General features: G+C 63.8%; 1 protein-coding gene and 1 long non-coding RNA gene across 7 annotated transcripts; one reads left to right on the top strand and one right to left on the bottom strand.

The window, feature by feature from the left end:
- Positions 1 to 1,949: 1,949 nt before the first annotated feature.
- On the bottom strand, positions 1,950 to 21,490 carry RARG (retinoic acid receptor gamma). Of its 6 annotated transcripts, XM_072765192.1 has the most exons (10): positions 21,364 to 21,490; positions 20,917 to 20,980; positions 17,149 to 17,480; positions 6,736 to 6,884; positions 6,383 to 6,524; positions 5,605 to 5,765; positions 5,302 to 5,478; positions 4,768 to 4,972; positions 4,192 to 4,350; positions 1,950 to 3,240 (listed from the first exon to the last, which is right to left on the bottom strand). In XM_072765192.1, exons 3-10 carry the CDS (start codon positions 17,330 to 17,332, stop codon positions 3,041 to 3,043), a joined length of 1,377 nt encoding a protein of 458 aa, XP_072621293.1. In that variant the 5' UTR covers positions 17,333 to 17,480; positions 20,917 to 20,980; positions 21,364 to 21,490; the 3' UTR covers positions 1,950 to 3,040. The 6 variants fall into 6 exon arrangements, with proteins under 6 accessions (XP_072621293.1, XP_025856183.1, XP_025856185.1 ...); XM_026000398.2 differs by lacking the exons at positions 20,917 to 20,980; positions 21,364 to 21,490 and adding an exon at positions 17,773 to 17,983; XM_026000400.2 differs by lacking the exons at positions 17,149 to 17,480; positions 20,917 to 20,980; positions 21,364 to 21,490 and adding an exon at positions 14,338 to 14,925.
- On the top strand, positions 13,886 to 18,404 carry LOC140599865 (uncharacterized). Its single transcript, XR_012002852.1, has 3 exons — positions 13,886 to 13,970; positions 14,920 to 15,105; positions 16,332 to 18,404. It is a non-coding gene; the product is annotated as an uncharacterized lncRNA (long non-coding RNA).
- Positions 21,491 to 21,904: the final 414 nt, after the last annotated feature.

Below are 21,904 nucleotides of genomic sequence, written 5' to 3'. Positions count from 1 at the left end.
AGGCTGCAGAGGAGGAAGTGACACGCCCTGGGGTGGGGTGGAGGAGATTTCGGGGTGGTGGGGTAACTGACCTAGGAGAAGGTGGAGCCCAAGGGGGTGGAACTGAGCCAAGGGGGTTGACGATGACGAAGAGGGATCTGGAAGGAAGGCAGGAAGCTCGGCTGCCTACTGAGCGCCTATCACATGCCGGGCACATCACCTTGCTGTACCTTTCCCAGGACACAGCCCCCCAGTTTTACAGACGTAGAGGCTAAGAGGAAAGGGAGATGTTGAGGCCCAGAGGCAAGAGATACAAGTCTTTGCCCAAGGCCACAGAGCCAGCCACTGGCTGCTGGGGGGCTTCGATCCAGGGCTGCCCGCTCCCCGAGAGGCTGTGCCGTCTCCACTTCCTCCTACAGGGGCAGGATAGGGGGGCAGAGAGTAGGGGTGGGGGGATGAGGGACCATGCGCACTAATTTTGAAAAGCCGATGCCCGGGGTACCGGTGGGTGCTGGACCCGCGGGCCGTGGAGCCGGAGCGCCCGAGCCCATCCCGGCCCATCCCGGCCCGGTCCCCGAGCCCATCCCGAGCCGCTTGACCTTCCTGCGCCTTCGTCTCCCGGCTCTGGGGGAACCGAGCGCTGCGGAGAACTAAAGGAGGGGACACATGTCAGTGGCTCCCCAGAGGACCCGGCCCACCCGAGGCCTGGGAAGAGGCTCGGGGTTTGAGGAAGATGGGGAGCAGCGAGAGGCTGAGAAAGTCCGGGTGCGGGAGCTGGGGACGGGCGAGGCCGGCGCAGGCAGGGACGGAGCAGAGAAGGGGAGAGGCCGGGGGATGGGGACCCGACCCCCGGCCTCACGCTTGGCCACGGAGCTTGGAGCAGCACCCGGCCCGCAGATCTGTGTCCACAGGTGGGCCTCGGCTGCCAGAAGGGCCCCTGGGCGCAGCAGGGACCGAGAAGCCACGGCCCCTAGGCCAGTGCCCACCTGTCGGTGGGTGTGAGTGAGCGGCAGGCGGATTGGAGGAGTGGCTGGGCCAGGGGAGCCCTTGGGGCTTGGGGGGCTTCTTCAGCCGGCCTCAGCCCACCAGACCTCGACCTCTACCTCGTACCCTTCCCCCACCAGGAGGGGTTACCATGGCGATGACCCCTCCTTCCCCGCAGGCCCTGAGCAGGCCCTGTGGTTTCCTCCAGAGCCTCTTTCACTTTCTTCTTCTGCTTTTCCCTACTCTTCTCTCCTACTCCCACATCCTCAAGCTCCCTCTCCCATTCGCACGCACAGATCATCATCGGTGAAGAAAGCCAGGCACAAGGTAGGCAGGGCGCTGCCCCAGGGAAGAAGGTGGGGGGTGTGGAGGGGGAGTCGCAGAGGGCGAGGGGCACAGGGGTAGAGGCCACAGGCAGTGCGCGGAGGATGGGGTGTTGCAGAGGTAAGGCACACAGGGGCAAGCAGAGATACTGGGACAGAAGGTAACAGTGGGGTCATGGGGTGAAGGGTCAGAAGGGACAGAGGGAGGGACTTCCAAGGCAATAGTGGGGTCCTAGAATGGGAAAGGGTTGGTGTAAAACAGAAGCACTGTAACTCAGATGCAAGCTGTGCTTCTTCTCCTCTGGGCCCAGAGACCCTCATGAGAACCAAGTGCAGCCTCAATGAACCCCCTCCCCAGAGGGCAGAGGCGCACATACACACAACCGGGGGTGTGGGGCAGCTTAAAGACCTCTGGGCCCATTCACACCATCCCAGAGGTCCATAGGGTCCAATCTGAGAACCACACCTGGTGGCTGTGGGAGGCCCAGACACCCAGGAAGGCCCCTGTGGGCTTCCTTTTCCCCACCCTCCTTCCATCCTCACCCAGGCGCATTTCATCCCCATTTCCCTGGTTTCCTAGGAAAGCTGCAAAATCCAGATCAGGAGCTCACCTTCCTCGCCGGGTCACTGCCCCTACCACTTCCCAGAGGGAGCCACATGTCGTGAGTTTCCATCACTTTATTTTGCAAAAATAGAAAACTCAGCAATATGCGATACAGCGGGGTGGAGGGGAGATGTAAACAGAGGGGAGGAGACAGCACCCTGACCCCCCAGAGAAAAAGGGGAGCCAGTGGGGATCTTATTTGGCAGCTAAATACAAACTGGGGATTGGAGGAAGAAGGGAGGGGTCACAGGGGCCCTGGGCTCCCCCTCCCAAGACCCCTGGAGGAAGGGGTCAAGTCCAGGGTGTAAACAAAAGCTAATAAATAAATAGAGGTTTCCTCTGGGTCAGGGAAGGATCAGCTAAGCAGCGCCCACCCCCCCTCCCTGGGCCAAGCTGCTCTGGAGATCAAGGGGGGGAAGGCACTAGGGGGGGAGAGGGGTCCCCGGGCCCCTCTGTAGTGTAGGAGGGTCCCTGCCCCGGTGGCTGAGATGGGAGGCAGGGGAAGCCCAAGGCACATGACAGGGCTGGGGGAGGGGCTCATAACGGAGGCCACAAGGTCAACTGTGGGCCCAAGCAAACCGTGCCCAGTGGACCTGCATCTGTCCCTTTCACCCTCTGGCCCCCAGAGAAATGCAGGGCCCAGCCTGCCCCAACCCGACCTGGTGCAACCACGGGGCACAGAGGGCAGCGTGCATCCGGCAGGTGCGTGAGGCACCAAGGCCCGGGGCAAGAGGGTGGGCTCAGCCCTCCCCCTACGTCCCCTTTTTGGTCTCTAGTGTTCCTGTTGGCTCCCAGAGGCCTAAGCACCCGGCAAAGGAGGGGGCTGTAGAACCGGCAGGGTCGTCCTCCTGCCCCGGGGAGCCCAGGACCCTGGGGTCTGAGGGGCAGTGCTGAGATCTGGGAGTCCACACTGAGGCTCACCCCTCCGCCCTCTCTCCCGGTGGGAACAGGGCAGGCCCCCGAGACTGGAGAGGGAGCCAGTTGGAGCAGGAAGGGGATGAACACAGAGGCACCCCTGGAAACTTTGGCAAAAACAAGGAGCTCACTGGAAGGGGTGGAGAGGGCAGAGCAGGTCCTCCCCCGGGCACTGGCGGTGTCTGGGAGATGGTCAGTCTGCTGCCTGGAGCCCCAACCCCCACGGCAGGGGAAGTCAGGGGCCCTGGTCAGGCGGGGGGCTGCAGCCCCGTTTGCCCTGGCCCCGGGGAACCTCATCCTCGCTAGAGGCCTTGGGGTGGGGGCCAGGCTGCGAGGAGTCGTCCTCAAACATTTCGGGGTTCTCCAGCATCTCTCGGATTAGGGGAGGCATCGGGCCCGGAATCTCCATCTTCAGGGTAATGGCCCTTTCTGCTCCTGTGACAGAGCGACAAAGAGGTTCAGGGGAGCAGAAGCCCAGGCCCCCTTGAGGCCACCTCCCCAACCTCTCCCCCCCAGGGGGCTCCCGGCACAAGCCTGCCACCACTGTCCCAGGCCACCGTCTCCTGACTCCAGGGGTCCCGGGGGCCACCCCGCCTGCCTCCTCGGCCAGTCTGCTGCCCACCCATCCCATCCTTTAGGTGGTCTCCTCAAGGGTCACACCGGGCCTGCTGCCAGTGCACCCCCCCACACCCCACCCCACCTTCCATGTCCACGGCCGGCCGGTGGTTCCCAAGCCTGTTCTTACTCATCTTTATAATCACAGCCGACATGTACCGAACCCCTACCTGCCAAGCATCCTTCTGAACCATCACGGTCCAACAGAAATTTCTGTGATGATGGAACTATCTGCTTCGTAAAATACAATCCTCACTAGCCACTGAGCACCTGAAATGCGGCTACAGCAACCGACGGACTGCTTTTTTTTTTTTTTAAAGATTTCACCCATTTATTTAAGAGAGAGAGAGCACGAGAGCATAAGCAGTGGAGAGGGAGAAGCAGACTGTGCATCGAGCACCGAGCCCAACGTGGGGCCCGATCCCCAGACCCTGGGATCATGACCTGAGCGGAAGGCGGCGATTCACTGCCTGAGCCACCCAGGCGCCCGGAGGAATTTTTAATTCTGAGCAGTTCTAAGCCGTGGTGTTAGCTCCCTCCGCCCTCACAGTAACTGAGGGGGTCGGTCCACGTATAGCCCCGCTTATAAACAGGAAAACAAGGTTCAGTCAGTGACGGAATTTGCCCGAAGTCTCCCCACGAGCATGCGGCAGGCCTAGGGTTCCAGCGTAGACCGCCTGATTCTCTGTTCTGGTCTCTGCTTACCCGCCTGCCTGACCTGAGAGACCAGCAGGTCCCGAAGGAGAGAGGAGAGGTTCCCTCGTGACTAACCCTTGGTGCTGATGCCCCGGAGGTCCGTGATCTTCATGAGCATCCTTGGGAACATGTAGGGCTGGCTGGGCCGCCGCCGGCGGGCGTAGAGCCTCAGGGCTTCTAGCAGCGGCTCCTGCAGCTTGTCTACTTTTTCTGGTTCCTCCAGGTCCATGCGGTCTACAGGGACAAGCACAGCGCAGTGAGAGAGAAAGGGGTGGGAAGGAGACGGTGACAGGCGGCCGAATCCCAGACCCTGCCCCAGGGCCCCCCCGGGCCCCCAATCTGTCCCATCAGCCCTCTGCCTGTCGTTCGGGAGCCTACCCAGGCCACCTCCCCTGCCCCGAGCCCTGCACCTTCTCCCCTCTGGCAAACCGCTCCTGCCCGGACCCCTCTTATCTGGTGCAGGTGCACCAGTTACATGGGGTCTCCTCTGCTCTCCCTCTGCTCTGCACCCCCTGTCTGCGTCATGCTCAGGGCTGTGCCTGAGAGGTCTGTGGACTGGGCAGGGGGCAGGGGCGAGGTCAGCCTGGTCAGAGGGCCGGGGTGGGGTGTGGGGGGAGGAGCCCGAGTAACCGCCAGGGGGCGCCCCTGCACCTCCGCAGATGAGGCAGATGGCGCTGAGCAGCCCTGTCTCCGTGTCATCCATCTCCAGCGGCAGGAGCTGCCCAGCAAAGGCAAAGACGAGGTCTGTGAGGGGCCCGAAGCCTGCGTTGTGCATCTGGGTCCGGTTCAGAGTGAGCCCGTCGGAGAAGGTCATGGTGTCCTGTTCTGGGGTGTACCTCGTGCAGATCCGCAGCATCTAGAGGTGGGCAGGGGGAGAGGTGGGTGCTGCATCTGGGCAGGAGCGCACCTACGAAGGAGGGCAACCTGCAGGAGGCGCGGGGAGGGCGGTGGGGGTGGAGGATCCGAAGCTGGGGAGGGAAGAGAAGTCGGAAGGACGCAGGGCGTCCAGGAGTACAGGAGCAGGTCTTGGGGTGGGGGTAAGACCCGAAGAACCCACCTCAGGTTTAGAGGGGATCCGGGGAGTCCCAGACCAGACAGGGGTGGGGAAGACAGTGAAATCTTTGTGCGGACAACTCCTTGGGCTCCCCTGGGGGCAGGCGTGGCGGGAGACAGGCCCCCACTCACCAGGATGTCCAGGCAGGCGGCCTTGAGCAGAGTGATCTGGTCTGCAATGCTGAGCCCCGTGAAGCCGGGCAGCCGCTTGGCAAACTCCACGATCTTGATGATGCACTTGGTGGCCAGCTCGCTGAACTTGTCCCAGAGCCCCAGGTCCAGCTGGACCCGGTGGTCTGCGCTGGAGTTCTAGGGAGGGCAGGTCGGAAGGCAAGCTGAGGCCTCCTTCTGCCCAGACCCCAGGCTCTGCCCTCTGCACTGGACTGTGACCCCCTACAACCCCGACCTCGTCCCCAAAGCCCTCGCCGGACTCACCGTGGTGTATTTGCCCAGCTGGCAGAGTGAGGGGAAGGTCTCCTGATGGGCCTTGCTGACCTTGGTGATGAGCTCTTCTAACTGCGGGCTCAGCTCGTAGCTGTCAAGCGACCCCTCTTCCTTCACCTCCTTCTTCTTCTTATTCCTGTCATTCCGCACAGCTTGAAGGTGAAGGCGCAAGGAGAGGGTCAGGACCCTCAGAACCTCCCTCTGGTACCCCCCTCACCCCAATTGTCACGTGTCCACTCCTTATCACTGCCTCAGTTTCCCTAGCTGGTACATCAGCTCCCATTCCCAGGCTGGCTCTCTCCAGCCCCACCCAGGGCCTGCAGCCCCTGCTCCCTCCCCAAGCCCTTTGGCTCCATCCTGCCCTTCCTGTCACCCTGCAGGAGCTGGGGAGGGGGGGCAGGATATGCAGGCGGCAGGATATCCACTTATAGCCTTGGCAGCACAATGGCGCAGGGGAGGGGGGGGGCGCCCCAGATCCACCTCAGGCTCAGTCTTGGGAGCTGGGGAGGGACCGGCAAGCCCCCACAACCTTCCCATATGAAAGAGGGCCCAGTGAGCCAGCGACCCCCCTTCACTCATTCACAGGAAGGATTAAGCTCTGAGAGGGAGAACCCAAGGGGTGGGGCCTCCCGGGTGAATGGCACTGACCACACAGGCCTGGCCAGGGTGGAGGCAGCACCCCGGGGCAGGCCAGGTTTCAGAGGTCAGTGGGGAGAAGGCAGCCATGACCCGCAAGGACAGGAGGCTCCCGCTCAGGCCCGGGGCCCACCTTCTTTGGACATGCCCACTTCGAAGCACTTCTGCAGCCGGCAGTACTGACACCGATTCCGGGTCACCTTGTTGATGATGCAGTTTTTGTCGCGGTGACACGTGTACACCATGTTCTTCTGGATGCTGCGGCGGAAGAAGCCCTGGAGTTGGGGGTGGGGGTGGGCAGTGAAGCAGGCTGCCGGGAGTACCAGCCTCTCACAGGCCTGCAGGGTTGCCCCGGCCTGAGCTAGTGTAGGAGCCACCTCCATGGGCAGCAGCCCCTCCCACCCCACAGGAATAGCTGCTCACTCGGAGCCTCTCCCCCCCACCTGGACCAGAGGCCCGATGCTCCCACCCCCACTACTCACACACCTTGCAGCCTTCACAGGAGCTGACCCCATAGTGGTAGCCAGAGGACTTGTCATTGCACACGAAGCACGGCTTGTAGACCCGAGGAGGTGGAGGCGGCGAGGGCGAGCTGGGCACCATCTCCTCTGAGCTAGTGCTCTGAGTCTCCACCGCTGAGGGGGAAGCAGTGACGTGAGGGTCGGGACCCCTCCGATCTCCAGGCGTCCTCACAGCACACACCCCATCCCTACTTCTCCCTCTGGCTCAGGGGTGACAACACCATCCCCACCAGTGACTTCAAGTCCTCGTACAGCCCTAGAGTAAATACTTCCAGAAAGCCCCAAGCCACCACCATCAGTGCACCTCCTGCAGCCTGGCCATCTCCCTGCACCACAGTGCCAGCCTGAGCCCTCGTGATCCTGCTCAGTTCCCCAAATTCCAGGCCAAGGCCACCCTGGATGGTAATGTCCCCGGCCTCAGATTCCCCAGCTATAAAGTGGGCAGCTGGAAGGGTTATGGGCTGTGGCTCTGCACTCCTTATCACTGCCTGTCCCGCCGGTCCACCCAATAGTCTAGCCCCCACCATTCTCTTTATGAGGCAACAGATCTGGGCCAAGTACTGGCCACCATAGCTAGCGCCTGGCTAAGCGACCTGCTGGGGTACTCAGTGGGCCCCAGGGGACCTCGTTTTCTCCCAAGTAATACGGGGTAGATAATCCCCCTGCTTTTCCCTCTCCGGCCACTCCCCAAATAGCTGCCAGGGTCCTTTTCCCCAGAAAGCACTGAGGCAGTGGAGCACACGGGACACAGGAAAGTAGGTTAGAGGATATCCAACATCCTCATTTTACACCTGAAGGGACGGAGGCCAGGAGAGGGCAGTGGCCAGCCCGGTGCCACCCTGCCAGCTGATGGCAGAGCCCAGGCTCTCGGGTCCCCTGACCAGATCGAGGTGGCCGGGCGGCGACTCGGAGAAGCTGGGGAAGGCAAGACGGAGGTATCTGCTCAGAGTCTCAGGTCCAGAGCGGCTGGGGGTGTAGCGCGGTTGGGGGTGTAGCAAAGCAGGAAAGTCAGGTGCCGGTGGGTAAACGGCCCGTGGGGGAGGGGAGCTGGCGCTGGACTCTGAGCCTCCAAACTTCGCCCCGAAACGTGCCCCCCAGACTCCCAATCGCGGCTCAGAGGGGTCCTGGGGCTGCTCAGGAGGCCCTTCCTGACTCGGGGCTTCGGGTCTGTAGCTGATCTTCAGAGGCTGGAAAGATCTAGGAACTACTCAACCTGTCGGACCTGGCGCCCGACAAACCTAGGGGGCCCACGTCAAGGCGAGAAAGCGCTAAGACCCTCCCTGGGGAGCGGCCCACGCACCCACCTGGGAGACCTGGTTCCTCCTAAGCGGCCTCAGCCCACCTGGTCCGACGTCCGCCCCCTGCCGCCACAGGCCGGAGGCAGCCCGGAGGCCGGGGTCGGGCCAGCTCCACCCCCCAGGAGGGGAGCCCTCCCGCATTAGCATAAGAATCCTGCCGGAGTGAGATTCCCCGCGACGGGCGGGGTGGGGGGAGGTGCCCAAGCCGCTCTGCCCGCGGGAGCAGGCCCGGCCTCGGGGAGCCCTCCTGGGGGCCGAGCAGGGCACGGGGGCTGCCCGCGGCCGGAGGGGGGTGCTCAGCCGGCGCTGCCGCCCGCCCTGCCCGCAGAGCGCTGCCTCATTTCCTCTCTTGCGAAAGGGCCTGGGTGCGGCCCGACGGCTGGGGCAGAGCCGGGCAATTACGGCCTGGGGGCCGCAGGGAGCAGGCCCCGGACAGCCCTTCCTGTCTGCCGTCACCCCTTCTGGGCACCGCTCTGCCCCCTGAGCCCCCCAGGGCAGTCAATCTGGGGGTGAAGCGCACAAGAAGGCTAATCTGGTCAAGCCTGCGCAGATTCCCTTCTCAGCCCTGGTCCCAGACCCCACCGTCCCCACCGTCCCCACCGTCCCCACCGTCCCCACCGTCGGGAGGCTGCTCCCAGGCTAGGCAGGGGCCCCTGCTGGGGAGGAGGGGGGTGGGCTCTAGGTTTTTCTCCTTTTAAAGCCCAAATTGCTGAAATTGAGGAAATTCCTGGCCAGGCTGAGCGGAGCTTCAAACAAACTCTTTATAACCGGCTGTAAACGCTCCCAGCTGCGAGGCACAGGGCTGAGAAGCCCAGACTCACAATCCGACACACACCGCTTCGGAGACGCTCTCACACATCAACAAGCACGCGAGGCCCAGAGGCAGACGCGCTACCGACGGGCTCCTTCACCCCAAGCGGCCCCTGGCACCGCGGAACACGCCCGCCCCAGCCACTCCGTGGACGTGGGTGCACACGTCCTGAAGCTGCCACACAACATCCAGCTCGCGTTTGCAGGAGCGCAGCTCAGCGACCACAGCAACACCGGCCTGCGAGCGCAGCACCAGGACACCCGCAAACACCCGCGAACACAGCGTGTAGCCCCTGCACGAGGGAGCTCGTTCCCTCCCTGACTTAGACTCGGGTCTAAGCTGCTTTCTCTCTCGAAGTGTGGGGAGCAGGCCTGAAGCCCACCAAGACCCTAGAGGCCAAAATGGTCCAAATTGAAATGCAAAAACACACTGCCAGCCTAGTCCCAGGGACCGCCAGGCTCCTGAATAGAGGCCCCAGCCCCCATAAAAGCCCCTCCCGGGCAAGTCTCTCCCCCTCAGCACCCCTCCCGACATACCCCCGACTCCCCTTCCTATTGGGCACTGAAAGGAAAGTTAAGCATTCACCAGGATTTGGTGCAAAGTATTAACAGTTCCATGCTTTCTCCACCCCATAAACGCCACACTTTTAATTCTTGCCGCACCCCACCCCAAAGTGCGGCCTCCCGGTTGCCACCTCCCTCCTCCAGTCTCCGGGCCGAGCTGCTGATAAATCTGAGCAGCTCTGCCCTGGAACCAGAAGGCCAAAAAAAAGAAAGAAAAGCAAGGAAATGCAGAAAGCAAAGAACCGAGAAAGAAAAAAAGAACAGAAGAGGAAAAAAAAAAAAAAGGCCGCCGAGCACTGTCGTAAACAGCGCAGCCGGGAGCCAGCGAGCGGGCGCGTTGGCGGCCCGGTGACCCCGCGCGCGCCCTCCCCCGGCGCCCGCCCCGCCCGCCCCGGGCTCCCGGCGCGCTCCCAGCCCCGGTGGACTCGGGGGTGTTCCCGGCGCCCCTCCCGGCCCCTCCCCGCACCCACCCCCGCCGGGGCTCGGGCCCAGCTTCAAAGCCGCCTCTCATCTGGACCTCATTTTTACTGCCTCTCAGTCCGCAGCTTTTTATTACCGCCCTGCACGGGGGTTCCAGGGCCCCAGGCCTGGCATCTCCCATTTCACAGGGAGGGGAGGATGGATACTCGGGGACCCAGGGCTCCCACTCTCCCTGCCGCTGCCTCCTCCGCGCCGCCCCCGCCCCCGCCCCCGAAGCCGACTTCGCCTTCAACTTTTCGCTTTTCCGAGCGCAGCTGGAGGTCGAGGCCCTGGGGCGAGCCCCCCCCCCCCCCCGCCGGGTCCCTGCCCCGCACGCAGCGCCCAGCGCGGCTCCTCGGGGCGGGGGAGGGGCGCCGGGGCGCACCCGGGGCGCTCCTCGTGCGCGGCGCTCCCCGACCCCGCCGGCCCCCAGGCCGCGCAGCGCACACGCCTCCCCGGGCTCGCGCCCCCCGCGCGGACCTGCCAACGCCGTCGGGGCCCACGGGCGAGGCACCCCCGACGCCCACGCCCACACCGCCCACGTAAGGGCTGCACCCTCCAGGGGTTCACACGCTCTGCAAGTGTTTTTCACGCTCCCAACTTCCCACTTGGAGCCTACAAACGCCACCCACGGCCTTGGGTGCCGCGTCCCCCCGGGCGCGAGCTGCAGGAGCACCCCGCTCCCTCCCCATCCTCGGAAATCCTGGGGCGGCATCAACCGCAGCTCCGGGCTAGACACCCACCCCGAGAGCCACACGCGCTCCAAACACCACTGCACACACCCAAAGGAGCCGCTGAGGTCCCCACGTTTAAAGGGCCAGCACCTCTCTTTGCTGCACACCCGCCGCTCGCACAGACGGGGGCAGAGTCTCGGCTCGCGCCCCACTTCCAGCGTCTACACACGCAAAGAGCGAGCCGCGGCCTCCCCTGCAGCCCGCACCCCGCCGCGGAGCTCCGGTACCTACACTGCAGGCTGCCGGGTTGAGGCCAGCCCAAAGACTCCAGTCCGGCGAAGCAGGAGCTGCCCGCGGCTCTGCGCAGCAAGCCGGCCCCGGGCCCCGACGCCCCGTACAGCCGGCGCGGGCCCGGGGCGAACGCTTCCATGCAGTCGTACATCGCGACCCGGCTTGGAGGGGAGCTGGGTGCTAGGAACACCGCGGACCCGCAGCCGATTCCCCCTCCTCCCCCGGCGGCGCCCCGCTCCTGGAGGGGGGGAGGGGGAGGGCTAGCATAGGGCGCCAGGCTGCATGGGGGGTAAGGGGTGGGCGGGGAAGAGGGGGATCCCCAGCAGGGGAAAGGGACTGGGCGGGGCGCAAAGCCAGGGCTGCCGCAGCGGCCGCGGTCCGGCTCACTCTGGGCGCCTCGGCGGCGAACACTGGGGAGACCTTTTGTAAAAGCGAAGCCCGGAGGGGTGGGGGGTGGGGCTTGCAGCGCGAAGGGGGCCGGGCACCGAGAGGAGCGGAGCTGGGAGTGGAGCGCACACTTACACACACTCGCGCCCGGCGCGCGCGCCGGCCGAGACCCACACGCGTGCATGCACTGACCCAGGCAGGCACCGCGTACTTGCAAATATGCAGCGGTGCGCGTGCATGCAGCTGCACGCGCATGGAACCACAGATGCACAAACGCTTGTGCAGGCACCTCCAGCTCGGGGGGATGCTAGCAGGCGCTCCGTCTCCACCGCCCCGGGGCTTTGCACGCATTTGCACTTGGGCGCGTGCCCTGGTCGGGAATGGGGGGGAAGCAGTGGAGGGACCGAGCACACGCATTTCCTTTTGCGTTTTCTGCACACAAGTCGGTGCAGGCAGGGGTGTCGGGGAGACGGCGGAGAGGGCAACATGGAGGTTCCCCGCGCGCCGCGCTCCGGAGCTCGGGGACCTGCACCGCCTCCGCCCCCTCATTCCCAGGCCTGGCTCCTCCCCGCCCGCCTCCCCTCCCTCCGCCCCGCTCCCCTCCGCGCGCGCTCCGGGGCCGCCGCGTACATTCCTGCGGCTCGGCGCGCGCCGCCGCCTCCTTCCTTCCCGTCCTCCCCGCCCCCGGTCGCGGGGCCGGGCGCGCTCCCGCCGTGAACTCTCCGGGAACCCCCCTCGGGGCGGGGGGCCGGGCGCGCTCACCTCCCCCTGACCCGGCCCCGCCCCGCCCCGCCCAGGCCGTCGCCAGCGCCGCCGCCGCGTCCCCCGCCCCCTCCTGCGCCGCCGAGTCTCCCTCCCGGCCGCGTCCCGGGCCGCCTCCCCGCGGGTCCCCTTCCTCGAGCCCGCCGCGCTTCGGGAGCACGAAGCCCCCGGCCGCCCCCGCGGTGCCCCCCGGGCCTGCCCCGGCGAGCGCGCCCTCCCCAGGCCGCCCCGTGCCCGCTGCCCCCGGGCGCCGCGCCCCTCGGCCGCAACTGCGGGTCGGCGGCCCGGGGTCCTGGGGCCACTGCACCCCCCGCGGCCGCGGCGCCCTCCCCCTCGGCGGCCCCTTCCGGGCACTGAGCGCCCTCGCCCGGCGGAGCAGGGGTGAGGGGGGCGGGGGCCGGGCCACGTCAAGAGCTCGCCCTCGCCGCCGGCCGAATCGGGGACCCTGGCCCCGGGACAGCGCCCGCGGCCGCGACTCCCGGAAGCCGCCCCCTCCCCGCGCCCCCGCCCCGCCCCCGCCCGGCCCGGCCCGGCCCGGTCAGCGCGGCTCCCCCGGGGAGCGCCCGGGAGCGGGGAGGGGGAGCGGCGGGGAGCGGGAGCGGCGCCCGACCCCCGCCCCCCCCCCGCGGCTGCGCCAGGGCGGGGCGCGCTCCTCTAAGAATCTCCTGTACGGGGAGGGGGGCGCACCGGGGTGCCGCGGGCGGGGGGCGCCAGTTTGGAAGAATAAAGAGCAGGAAGGGGTGCCAGAGCGGGCAGGGAGGGGCAGGCGGGGAGGGGAGGGGGGGGGAGGGGCGGAGTGGGGGCAGGGCCGGCCGGGGTGGGGGGGCGAAGTGCGGCCCAGGTGGGAAGGCCTGTTCCTTCTGACCCAGCCAGAGCTTCCCTGCCTCCTCGAATGCCCAGTTTCTGAGTCCAGCACCCCCACACACCAAAAAAGGGAGGGCGAGGATAGATTTCTGAATCAGAATCTGGGCAGCGTTAAAAAAAAAAAAAAATCAATTAACTATAAAATGGGAAGTACCCCCAAAACCAGGGGGAAAGAGCTCTGATTAGTCAACTCCAGGCTCTCAGGCACCCCCACCACCACCACCACCACCCCCTTCCTCCTCCGAAATCTGAAAGGTCCCAATTAAGTCAGGCCTGCCTGGTTGGTAATTAGAACCAGAAGTGGCCAGGCCACAGAGAGGGGGGTTGGGAATGGGGCACAGGAGGGGGGGTGGAGGGCTCCAGGAAGTCATGAGTCTTCAGTAGCCCCCCTTTCTCTTCACCAGATGCACCCCACTCCTCGTCACCCCATCTGTGTGTTTCCCAGGCACTGCGGGGAGAGGGGGCCTTAGAAGGGAGGAGGCAGGACAGTGCCAGGCCCGCCCTTCCCGACAACCCCAACCCCCCCATTCTAGCCGGTCTTAGTACAGCCTTGAGGAGAAGGTAAGGGGATGGGGGAACCTAGTGCCCCCTCTTATCCCCAAAGTCCCCCCAGCCCTTATTGCAGCAATTAGACCCATTAGCCTTCTAGCATTTCATGGGAACCAGATGTTCTCCACCAGCCTGGTGGGAGTACGAGGGGGGGCTGCTGCCTGACTCACCCCCCCAATCTGTGATCCCCACCACCACGGTTGGTTCACCCCTCCCAGCCAGAGCCCCACAAAGGCAAGACCCCAGAGGCAAAGAGAAGCGCACCCCTCCCCCTCTAACAAGGCCCTTAGCGCCCAGAGTCCTGCAGGTCACCCCTCAGAGCCTCGACCACCCTGGCAAAGGATGAGTTTGGCCAACGAGGGGCTGTGGAGGGAGGAACAGCTAACCCCTCCGCACCCCCGCTCCCCCCTCCTGCCACCTTCTGGATGGGGTGGAGGATCACTGGCTCTGAATTCCTCACGCTAAATTCTCCTTTCCTTCCAAAACCTTCCCCCAGAAAGGTGAAGAGGGGGCTTGTCAAAGCAAGAAGCCCCACCCCAAGGGTAAGTCCTAACTCAGAGTCCCACCTGAAGGGCAGCGGGGAGGGGTCTCTGGAGGAAGGGGCTGCCAAAGAGAGAAGGGAGGTGTGAATGAGGGACGGGGCCCAAAGCAGGGGTGCAGGCATCGCTGGGCAGGATGGGGGCTGGGACTGGGTAGGGGGCCGGGAGAGGGGGGTGCAGCCTGGGCCCCAGCCGCGGCGGCTTGCCCGGCTCCCCCCGCCGGAGAGGTTTCCTGTTGCAATCAAAGCCCCGTTTGTGTAGGCCTGGAGCTGGAGCCCGAGCCGAGGAGCCCGGAGGGGAGGGGAAGGAGGCGGCCGGCTGGGGTTTTTTCCTGGAGGAGGCCTCGCTGCCGCCCGCTCGCCACCCTTACCCTCGCCTGCTCCTTCTGGCGCCTCCTCTCCCAGCGTCTGGGTTCCCTCTGTTGGCCGTGCCGACCGACCGCCTGGGTAGCTCTCCGTCACCTCCTTTAGGTCTCGGAGTCTGTCTTTTTCAGTTTCTTTCAAGCAGAACTCTTTTTCTTCCTGTGCCAGCCTGCCCTCAGTTTCTCCATGACTTAGCCTGGTGCAGCCTGGGCTCCTTGCCCCAGGGACACTGTCACCACCAAGCTCAGAGGATGCACAGGGCTAGGTCCTCAGTACCACAGACAGCCTCCTTAAGAGGGGGAAGAGGGCCAGGCTTCCCTTCCCTCCCATCCCACTCTGTTCCCTGCAGTCTTGACAAAGCAAACAGAGCACACCCGTGTTCCTAAACACAGAGACGCAGAGGGACACAGACTCGGGCTTTCGCGGACACGTGTGAGCGCGTACACCCAGCGGCACACGTGCACACACACACACCCCCCTCTGCTTTCCCGTGCAAACAGGCCTGCGCTTGCCCCCACAGCACATGCCCCCCTCCCCGTCCCCCTCCCCTCCCACCACACGGTTCTGAGATGCCTGCCTTACCCACTCAGGCCCCTGGAGAACCCCAAGAGGTGAAGCAAGCTTTCCCTTCTCAACGTGGATGTCTCCAAGGTGCTAGGGACCCAGCAGTAGGATCCAGGAGGCAGCCTCAGGGAGAAGTTCCAGACTCCTTCATGGACCACCCTCCCTCCCATAGACTAAAGGAGGGGGGGTGAAGAGAGAGACACAGACTCAAGGTGAGTGCGGCTTTGGCATCAGACAGGCCTCCAAGCCCTCTCCATTGGGTGGCCCCAGGCACGGAGGGACAGCGGGGTCAGAGAAATGAGAGACTGTACTCTCACCCCTCGGCGGCTCTCCCGCTGTGGGAGGTCTCCCAGCCTCTAGGATCCCCTCCTCTCCCCTCTTCCTCCCTCTCATTTACCACTGGGTGCTGCATGCCCCACTCCCATGCAGGCTGTCTGGACCCAAGCCTTCCCCTTCTCCCCACCCCACCAGCACCTCTTTGCCCAGGCCTGTCCCCACTGCCAGCAGCCGCACCCTCCCCAGCTACCTGCCCCGTTCTGGCTCCTCCCTTGGATCTCTCCTTTCAGTCTCCCTCCTTCAGGGTGGCCTCCAGGGGATAGAGCCCAGGGTGACCCCTTCCCCTGCCTTGACCTTACTACTTCCATCCCTGACCTTGATCCCAGTGTGTCCAGGGCAGAGGAGGACTTCCCTGGGGACCTGGCTGCTGGCTCTCAGCATTCCCCCACCACCATCCTTTTCCTCCTCTCCCTCCTTGCTCCCAAACCTGGGAAAACCAAGTCCCAAGGGACCAAGTTGAATGGTTCTCTGCAAGCAGTACTTCCACGGGGGAGGGTGGTTTCTTCCTACCTCCCCAGACTCAGGGACAGATTCATGGGGTGTAAATGAGGTAGGGGAAGCCCGGCTGGGCTGAGGTTTCCAGAAAGGGGGGCTTTGTGCTCTCTTGTTCACCTGCGTGCCACCCAGATATCCCCTGTTGGTCTACAGACACACCACGGGCCGGTCTCACGAGCACCAGACACACCGTCAGCAGCCCTATTAAATGTCGCCTCCTCACACTGACTCTTTGTTGCACGCACTGGAATTCCGTGCGTGCGGGGAGAGTCTCGAGGACATGCTGGACGTACGCAACTGCACATGGTCTGCACACACACACCTTCTCCAGACGAGCACACTCTTTCCAGCAGAACGGCCAGCCCCATCTGGTCACCCCCTCACACACCCACACAGCCCCCTGAGTGCCCCCCGAAGGCACGGCCCCCTTTCTCCCACCTCTTTCTCCCTGAGCTCCTGGAGCTCTAAAGGATGTCTTTCTTTTTATCTCCCTGTCTCTACGCCTCTGGTTTTCTGCCCTTCTCTGTGCGTCTCCTTTTATCACCTCCCCTTCTTTCCAGGTGAGGACTCTCTACACCTGCTCACATGCTGCCCCTTTGCCCCGCAGGACCCAGCAGCCCGGCCCTCTAGGTCATGGGCACCCAGGCCTAGAATGGCTGGATCAAGAAGACCAACTACGAAGTAGGAGGAAAGGGGATCCAGAGGGAAGAGGAGAGGCCTAAGGCTTGTCTGCTGTCAGCACTCAAAGGCTTAACCCGGAGAGGGCAGGCCTGAGGAACAAGTAGGGATCTGCACAGCACGTGGGCACCAGGCCAGACCCAGAGGGAGGGGAGGAGTCGAAAACCCACATGGCTGGAGGAGAGGATGCTTCTGGAACACCCCCTGCACCTCCCCCAGACTACTTCTGGTGCAAGAGCTACTACCTTCTCTGCAGCCGCGTCCACCCTCCCCGGCACCAGCAGGAGGGTTCCCTGACCCCACACGTCTTTGGGCACCTGGCACTATTTCATTTGCTTCTCGTGCTGCCTGTCCCTAACTCAGAACAATTTCACCTCTCGATGTCAGGCGGCTGACTGGCCTCCCAGACTCCTCCACTGCCCGGGCTGCTTCCCCAGACCCACGGCGGCACACAGCCTCAGACTTCACCAGGCCCACCCTTGGCTGCCCATACAAAGCCTTCCCCCTGCCGTTGACTCAGGATGCCACTATGGCCACGACACTGTAGGCACGTTGGGCAGGAGAACTGTCATTTGCAAACCAGTCCAAACCCCCTCCTGCAACCCCTGTCACCTCCTCCGTTAGATCAGACCCCCGACCCCGCCAGCCGTGCTAACCGGGGTACCACCAACTTTTCTATAGCACCCACCCTCTACAATGGCCTACTGTTTCCACCTGCCCTCATCCCCAAGGACCCTGAGACTCACACAGAGAGGCCATCTCCTTGGGGAGGTCAGGCTGGCCCAGGCCCCGGAAGCTGGGACTCAGCATCTCGAAAGGTGGAGACCCCCTGAGAGCCCCTGGGAAGGCAAAGGGGAAGCCAGCCCCTGGGTAGCCAGATCCAGGCCCCAGGGCACCAGCCGCAAAGAGTCGCTCCTTATTGGTGGCCATGGCAGCTGCGGTGAGGGAGGCCGAATCCCCGGGGGTCTGCAGGGGGCGGGGGAGGTCTTCAGCCGCAGCCCCCGCCCATGCCCACTGCCCCAGCCTGGGAGGCTCCGTGCCCGCCCTTCCTGGCCTGCCCACTGGGCCTCCAAGAGTCCTAGGGAGAAAGAGACGAAAGGGAGGGATAAGAGACCGGTCACCCTAAGGCCCCGAGTCCGCGGCCCTCACCCCCTTGGAGCCTTTTCCCTCCAGGCTTCTAAGATCTGTGCTGCCCTGGCCCGGGGCCTCCACCACATGGCAGGAAGGGGAAGGAGCTTAGGCAGGTTGAGAAAAACTCTCCAGGGAAGGGGAAACTAGTTCAGGTCTTAGGACTCCGGGGCGGGGGGGGGGAGGACCCCTAAGTTGAGAAGGGACCCTTGAACACAACAGTGCTAGACACTCGGCTTAACCTTCACGTCAATCCTGTGAAACGTGAAGTAGGAATTATGATTCCCATTTCACAGAGGAGGAAACCGAAGTTGAGTGACTGGCTCAAGGTCACGAGGCCCTCAGTGGTGAAGCCAGGATTCGAACTCTGGGGAAGCCTGGCTGGTTCAGTCGGTAGAGCGTGAAACTCTTGATCTCAGGGCTGGGAGTTCAAACCCCATGTTGGGCGTAGAGCTTACTTAATTAAAAAAAAGAGAGAAAAAAAAGAAAGAAAAGAAAAGAAAAGAAAAGAAAAGAAAAGAAAAGAAAAGAAAAGAAAAGAAAGAGAGAGAAGACTATTAAGACTATTTAAACTCCCTACCACTCTGGGGAAAGCTAACATATCTCTGAAGTAACAACTTTGAGGCCCTACGTGTCTCGAGAGGAGTTGTGGTCCAGTGATGAGGATCACGGACTGGAGCCGGGCTACCTGAATCGACCCCCACCACTCCCTAGCTGGACGTTGGGCGTGTTACTTAATCTCCCTTTGCCGAGTTGAGTTTCCTCATTAGTCAGTTGGGAATAATAGGGCCTGCTGCATAAGGTGGTTGTGAGGATTTAATGATTTCACATATGTAAGGTGTTTAAAATAATATAGGGCACATATTAAATGCTACGTGTGTCTCGTGTTATTTCTCTCTGTACCTTCTCTTCCTCCATAGCTCTCTTGTATTCACCGTTTCCTTCTGGCTCCGTCTTCCTCAATAGCCCCTCTTCCAGTTTCCCCTCCCAGTTCTATCTCTGTCTGCAGGTGTCCCTCACATCCTAACCTGCCTTGCATACTCTCCTTCAAACCCACAGGTAGGAATGGAGGCCCCGCTGTGTGCCAGGTGTGATGCCAGGGAGCAGCTCCTCTCCTGGTCCTCACCTTACTTAACTTCCCCATCTCCTTTTCTCCGTCTTCTCTGAACCCTCTGCTTCCAGGAAGCCCTCCCAGACAGCCTCCCCTCCCTCAAGGGTAGCCTGCCCCAGGAGATTTTTAACTGGAGGTCAGAGAAGGGAGAGACAAGGAGGGAGAGAGGAAACGGGAAAGCACCAGGGCTGGGCAGGTGCTTTCTCTCCCGATGCTCCTCGGACAAGGGAAAGTTTGACTTTCCCAGGAGGCCCAGAACCACCCACTCTAGGGGAGTTGGAAGGAGTCACCCCAGCCTAGGCACCTCCTCTAGCAGCCAGAACCATCATGGATTGAGGGACAGAGGGACAGAGGACTGGGAGTGAAACAGATATAGACCGTGGGGTGGGCAGCCCAGGGGTCGTGCAGGCATTTCTGCATCTCTTTCCATCCGTCTTTGCTTCTAGGATCCGTATCTCTCCATCTTTGTACCTCAGCTCGCCTGTCTGCCTGCCTTCCTCCCTTCCTTCCTTTTTTTCTTTCCTATCTCTCATCTACCTTGGCCTTCAAACTCCTGAAGGTAGGCTGTCGTGGAGCTTACAGAAACTCGGACCCCAACATCACCGCCCTTCACTCAGGCCTGATGCGTGAAGCAACCCCTGCTCCTCACGAGCATCATGCATACCCCTGGTACCCTCAAACTCCTCAGCCCGGTGTCTCCCCAGGCTTAAAAGGCTGAGTCCCACGCCCCCAGGGTCCTTCTCCTTTTCCTTCCCCTAGTCCCTCAAGTCCTCATCCCTAGTTAAGCCCAGGTGGAGCCAGGAGTCCGGGCCCCAGAGGCCCCTGGGCCATAGCTCAACAGGCTGGGCCACATTCCAGGTAGATTAACCCCTCCGATGCCAAGGATGAGAAGCTACTGGAGCCCCCCCATCTTCGTCAGACTGCCTTCGACTAGGCCCCCGGGCTCTGGTTCCGGCACCCAGCGTCTTTGCTTCTCACTTCCAGGTGTGGGGCAAGAGGACCTCGGGGTCCCAGAGAGGGATGCTCAGTCTCCTTCCTGGTCCTTACTGAGGAGTGAAGCTGCAGTGAGTGAAGGCCAGCCCAGCTCTCCCTGGGCTTGCTTCTCTTTTGCCTCAGAGAAGGGACCTGAGTGTTGATGGAGAGGGGAAGGAGACAGAGTCCTCTGTGTCTGAGCCCGGGCTCCCCTGCCCTGGCTGGGAGGGGAAGGGAAGGTCTTAGGTCCAGGGTGGAGGAAGGGACCAAGGGATGGAAGACAGTGGTACAGAGTAAAAGGGAATCCTACGCTAGGGCCCCAGATGCCTTGGCTCTTTGGGGAACCTGTGGAAGGAAGAGATGCCACCTCGGATGGAGGTGGGGCTGACTCGGGTAAAGGGGCCCTTACAAAGCTGCTTCTCTTAGGGCTGAGGTGGAGCTGAGGGAGGGCATGGATGAAGGGGGCTGCCGGATGGGGGGGGGCGCGTCTCCAGGCCGCCCTGCCCGCTCTAGAGCCCGGAACAAAGCTGCTCTTGTCGGCTGCTCTCCACCCGCTGCCCCCCTCCCCTCTGTATAAACACGACCACCTTTTTCCATGACCCCATCCCCAGCCTGGGCGGAGAACCCAGGCATCCTCTGCTCTAGCCTGGGCCCCCAGCCTGCTCCCCAGGAGGCAGCGGTGGCCTGGGTTTCCCTGGCCTTGTGCCACCCTTGGGGGAGTCCAGACCCTTGAGTCTCCACCTCTCATCCCCAGGTGCCCTCCCTCCACCCCACTGGCCCCAGGGAGGGGCAGTGCCCAGGAGGCAGGCAGGCAGGCAATGCCAGTGGAATGTGTGTGGGCAATGGAGGGCACGGGCAGGGTGGGGCTGAGGGGGGAACTGGAGGTGCCAGTTAGGTGGCTTTCTGAGCCAGGGGTGGGGGTGTGCCGGGGCGGGGGTGTGTGCCCTGTACTCCTACCAGGCTTTAAGCTACAGCATGCATGCGCCTGTGTGTGTATGTGCATGTGTGTGTGTGTGTGTGTGTGTGTGTGTGTCTATTTGGGATACCCAAGCTCCAGGCACCCTGCACACACTGCCCCCTGCCCCCCAGCCCGTTCCTTTCTCTCCTTGCCTCAAGGATACGGGACACTTCCTGTGGTCCTCAACTCCAACTCAGCATCTGAGGAGTGACAGCAAGGGCAGGAGCCTCAGACCTGAGGGACTGCACCCCCCTGGACTCACGGTCATCTCAGCTTCTTGCCCTAGAGACCCCTCCTCCTCCTGGGGGTCCCCTGTCCCCCCCAACCAGGCGTTGGTTCTCTTACCCTCCGGCCACCTGCAGAGATGCCCTCCTACATTCTGGGTCCGGCCGAGGGACCTGGGCTGTCACTGGTGAAGACAGAGAGGCCGGTCAGGGGGGTGCCCAGGTCGCCGCTGGGCCCTCCTGCTCTTCCCCCCTTTGCTTTGGGCTCCCCGGGAGGGCGAGGACTCCCGGCCCAGAGGGGGCCAAGACTCACACGGGCCGGGCCGGACAAGTGGGCGGGATGCAGAGCCGCGCCTTGGGGCCCCCAGCCCCCCCCAGGCCACCGGCCTCCGAGCTCAGCGCCCCGGGCCTGGCGGCTCCGGCCCTTCCGACGGCCCGGCCGGGAGGAGGCGCTGGGGCCGCTCGGGCTCCGGGGACCCCGCCGACGGCTAGGGCGGCCCTTCCACGCCCGCAGCTCCCGCGTGGGCCCGACCCCGCCGCCCGCCGCCCCGGCCTGCTCCCTGCTCACCTGCGCGGGGGGCGGGGGCCGAGCCCGGCCGGGCGGGTCGGGCGCCCCGGGATGCGGCGGGGTCGGGCCGCGGCGGCGGGGCCGGGGGGGCGCGGGCTCTAGGCTGGGACAGTCCCGGGGCCTCTCGGAGCCCGCCCGCCCACGTGACCGCCCCAAAATATCCGACACATTTTCTCCCAAACCGCACACTGACTCTGCAGGCGGGGACACGGAAAATATTTTCTTTCTTTTTCTCCCTCCCCACCCCCCTCCCTCCTCCCCCTCCCGCCCTCGCTCCTCCCTCCCCTGCCGCCTGCCCCTGCCCGGCTCCCTCCTCGGTGCCCCGGGGCCGGGGGCGGGGCGGGGCGGCCCGGGACGCCTGGGTCCCTGCCCTCCCGGCTCTCCCCCCCCCAGGCCGGGCCAGGCTGGCCCAAGCGCTCGGCGTGGCCCGGGATGCCACCCTGCCCTGGCACCTCTCCCCTTCCTGCCATCGAGGGGACTGGCCAGTTGTCGCGGCTGCGTGGTTGAGCCAGGCCGGGCTCTGCTGCCTCCCGAGGGGAGG

The sequence above is a fragment of the Vulpes vulpes genome, chromosome 8 (genome assembly GCF_048418805.1).
Source record: "Vulpes vulpes isolate BD-2025 chromosome 8, VulVul3, whole genome shotgun sequence".
In the NCBI taxonomy this organism is placed as follows: domain Eukaryota; kingdom Metazoa; phylum Chordata; class Mammalia; order Carnivora; family Canidae; genus Vulpes; species Vulpes vulpes.
This window is presented reverse-complemented; position numbering and strand designations above follow the sequence as displayed.

Coding starts and splice junctions, on each gene's coding strand:
- RARG (XM_026000396.2), bottom strand. CDS start 11,437: ATGCACGCGTGTGGGTCTCGGCCGGCGCGCGCGCCGGGCGCGAGTGTG. Junction 6,525..6,735: donor GCTCCTGTGAAGGCTGCAAG/GTGTGTGAGTAG, acceptor CCCCAACTCCAG/GGCTTCTTCCGCCGCAGCAT. Junction 5,766..6,382: donor AGTGGGCATGTCCAAAGAAG/GTGGGCCCCGGG, acceptor TTCACCTTCAAG/CTGTGCGGAATGACAGGAAT.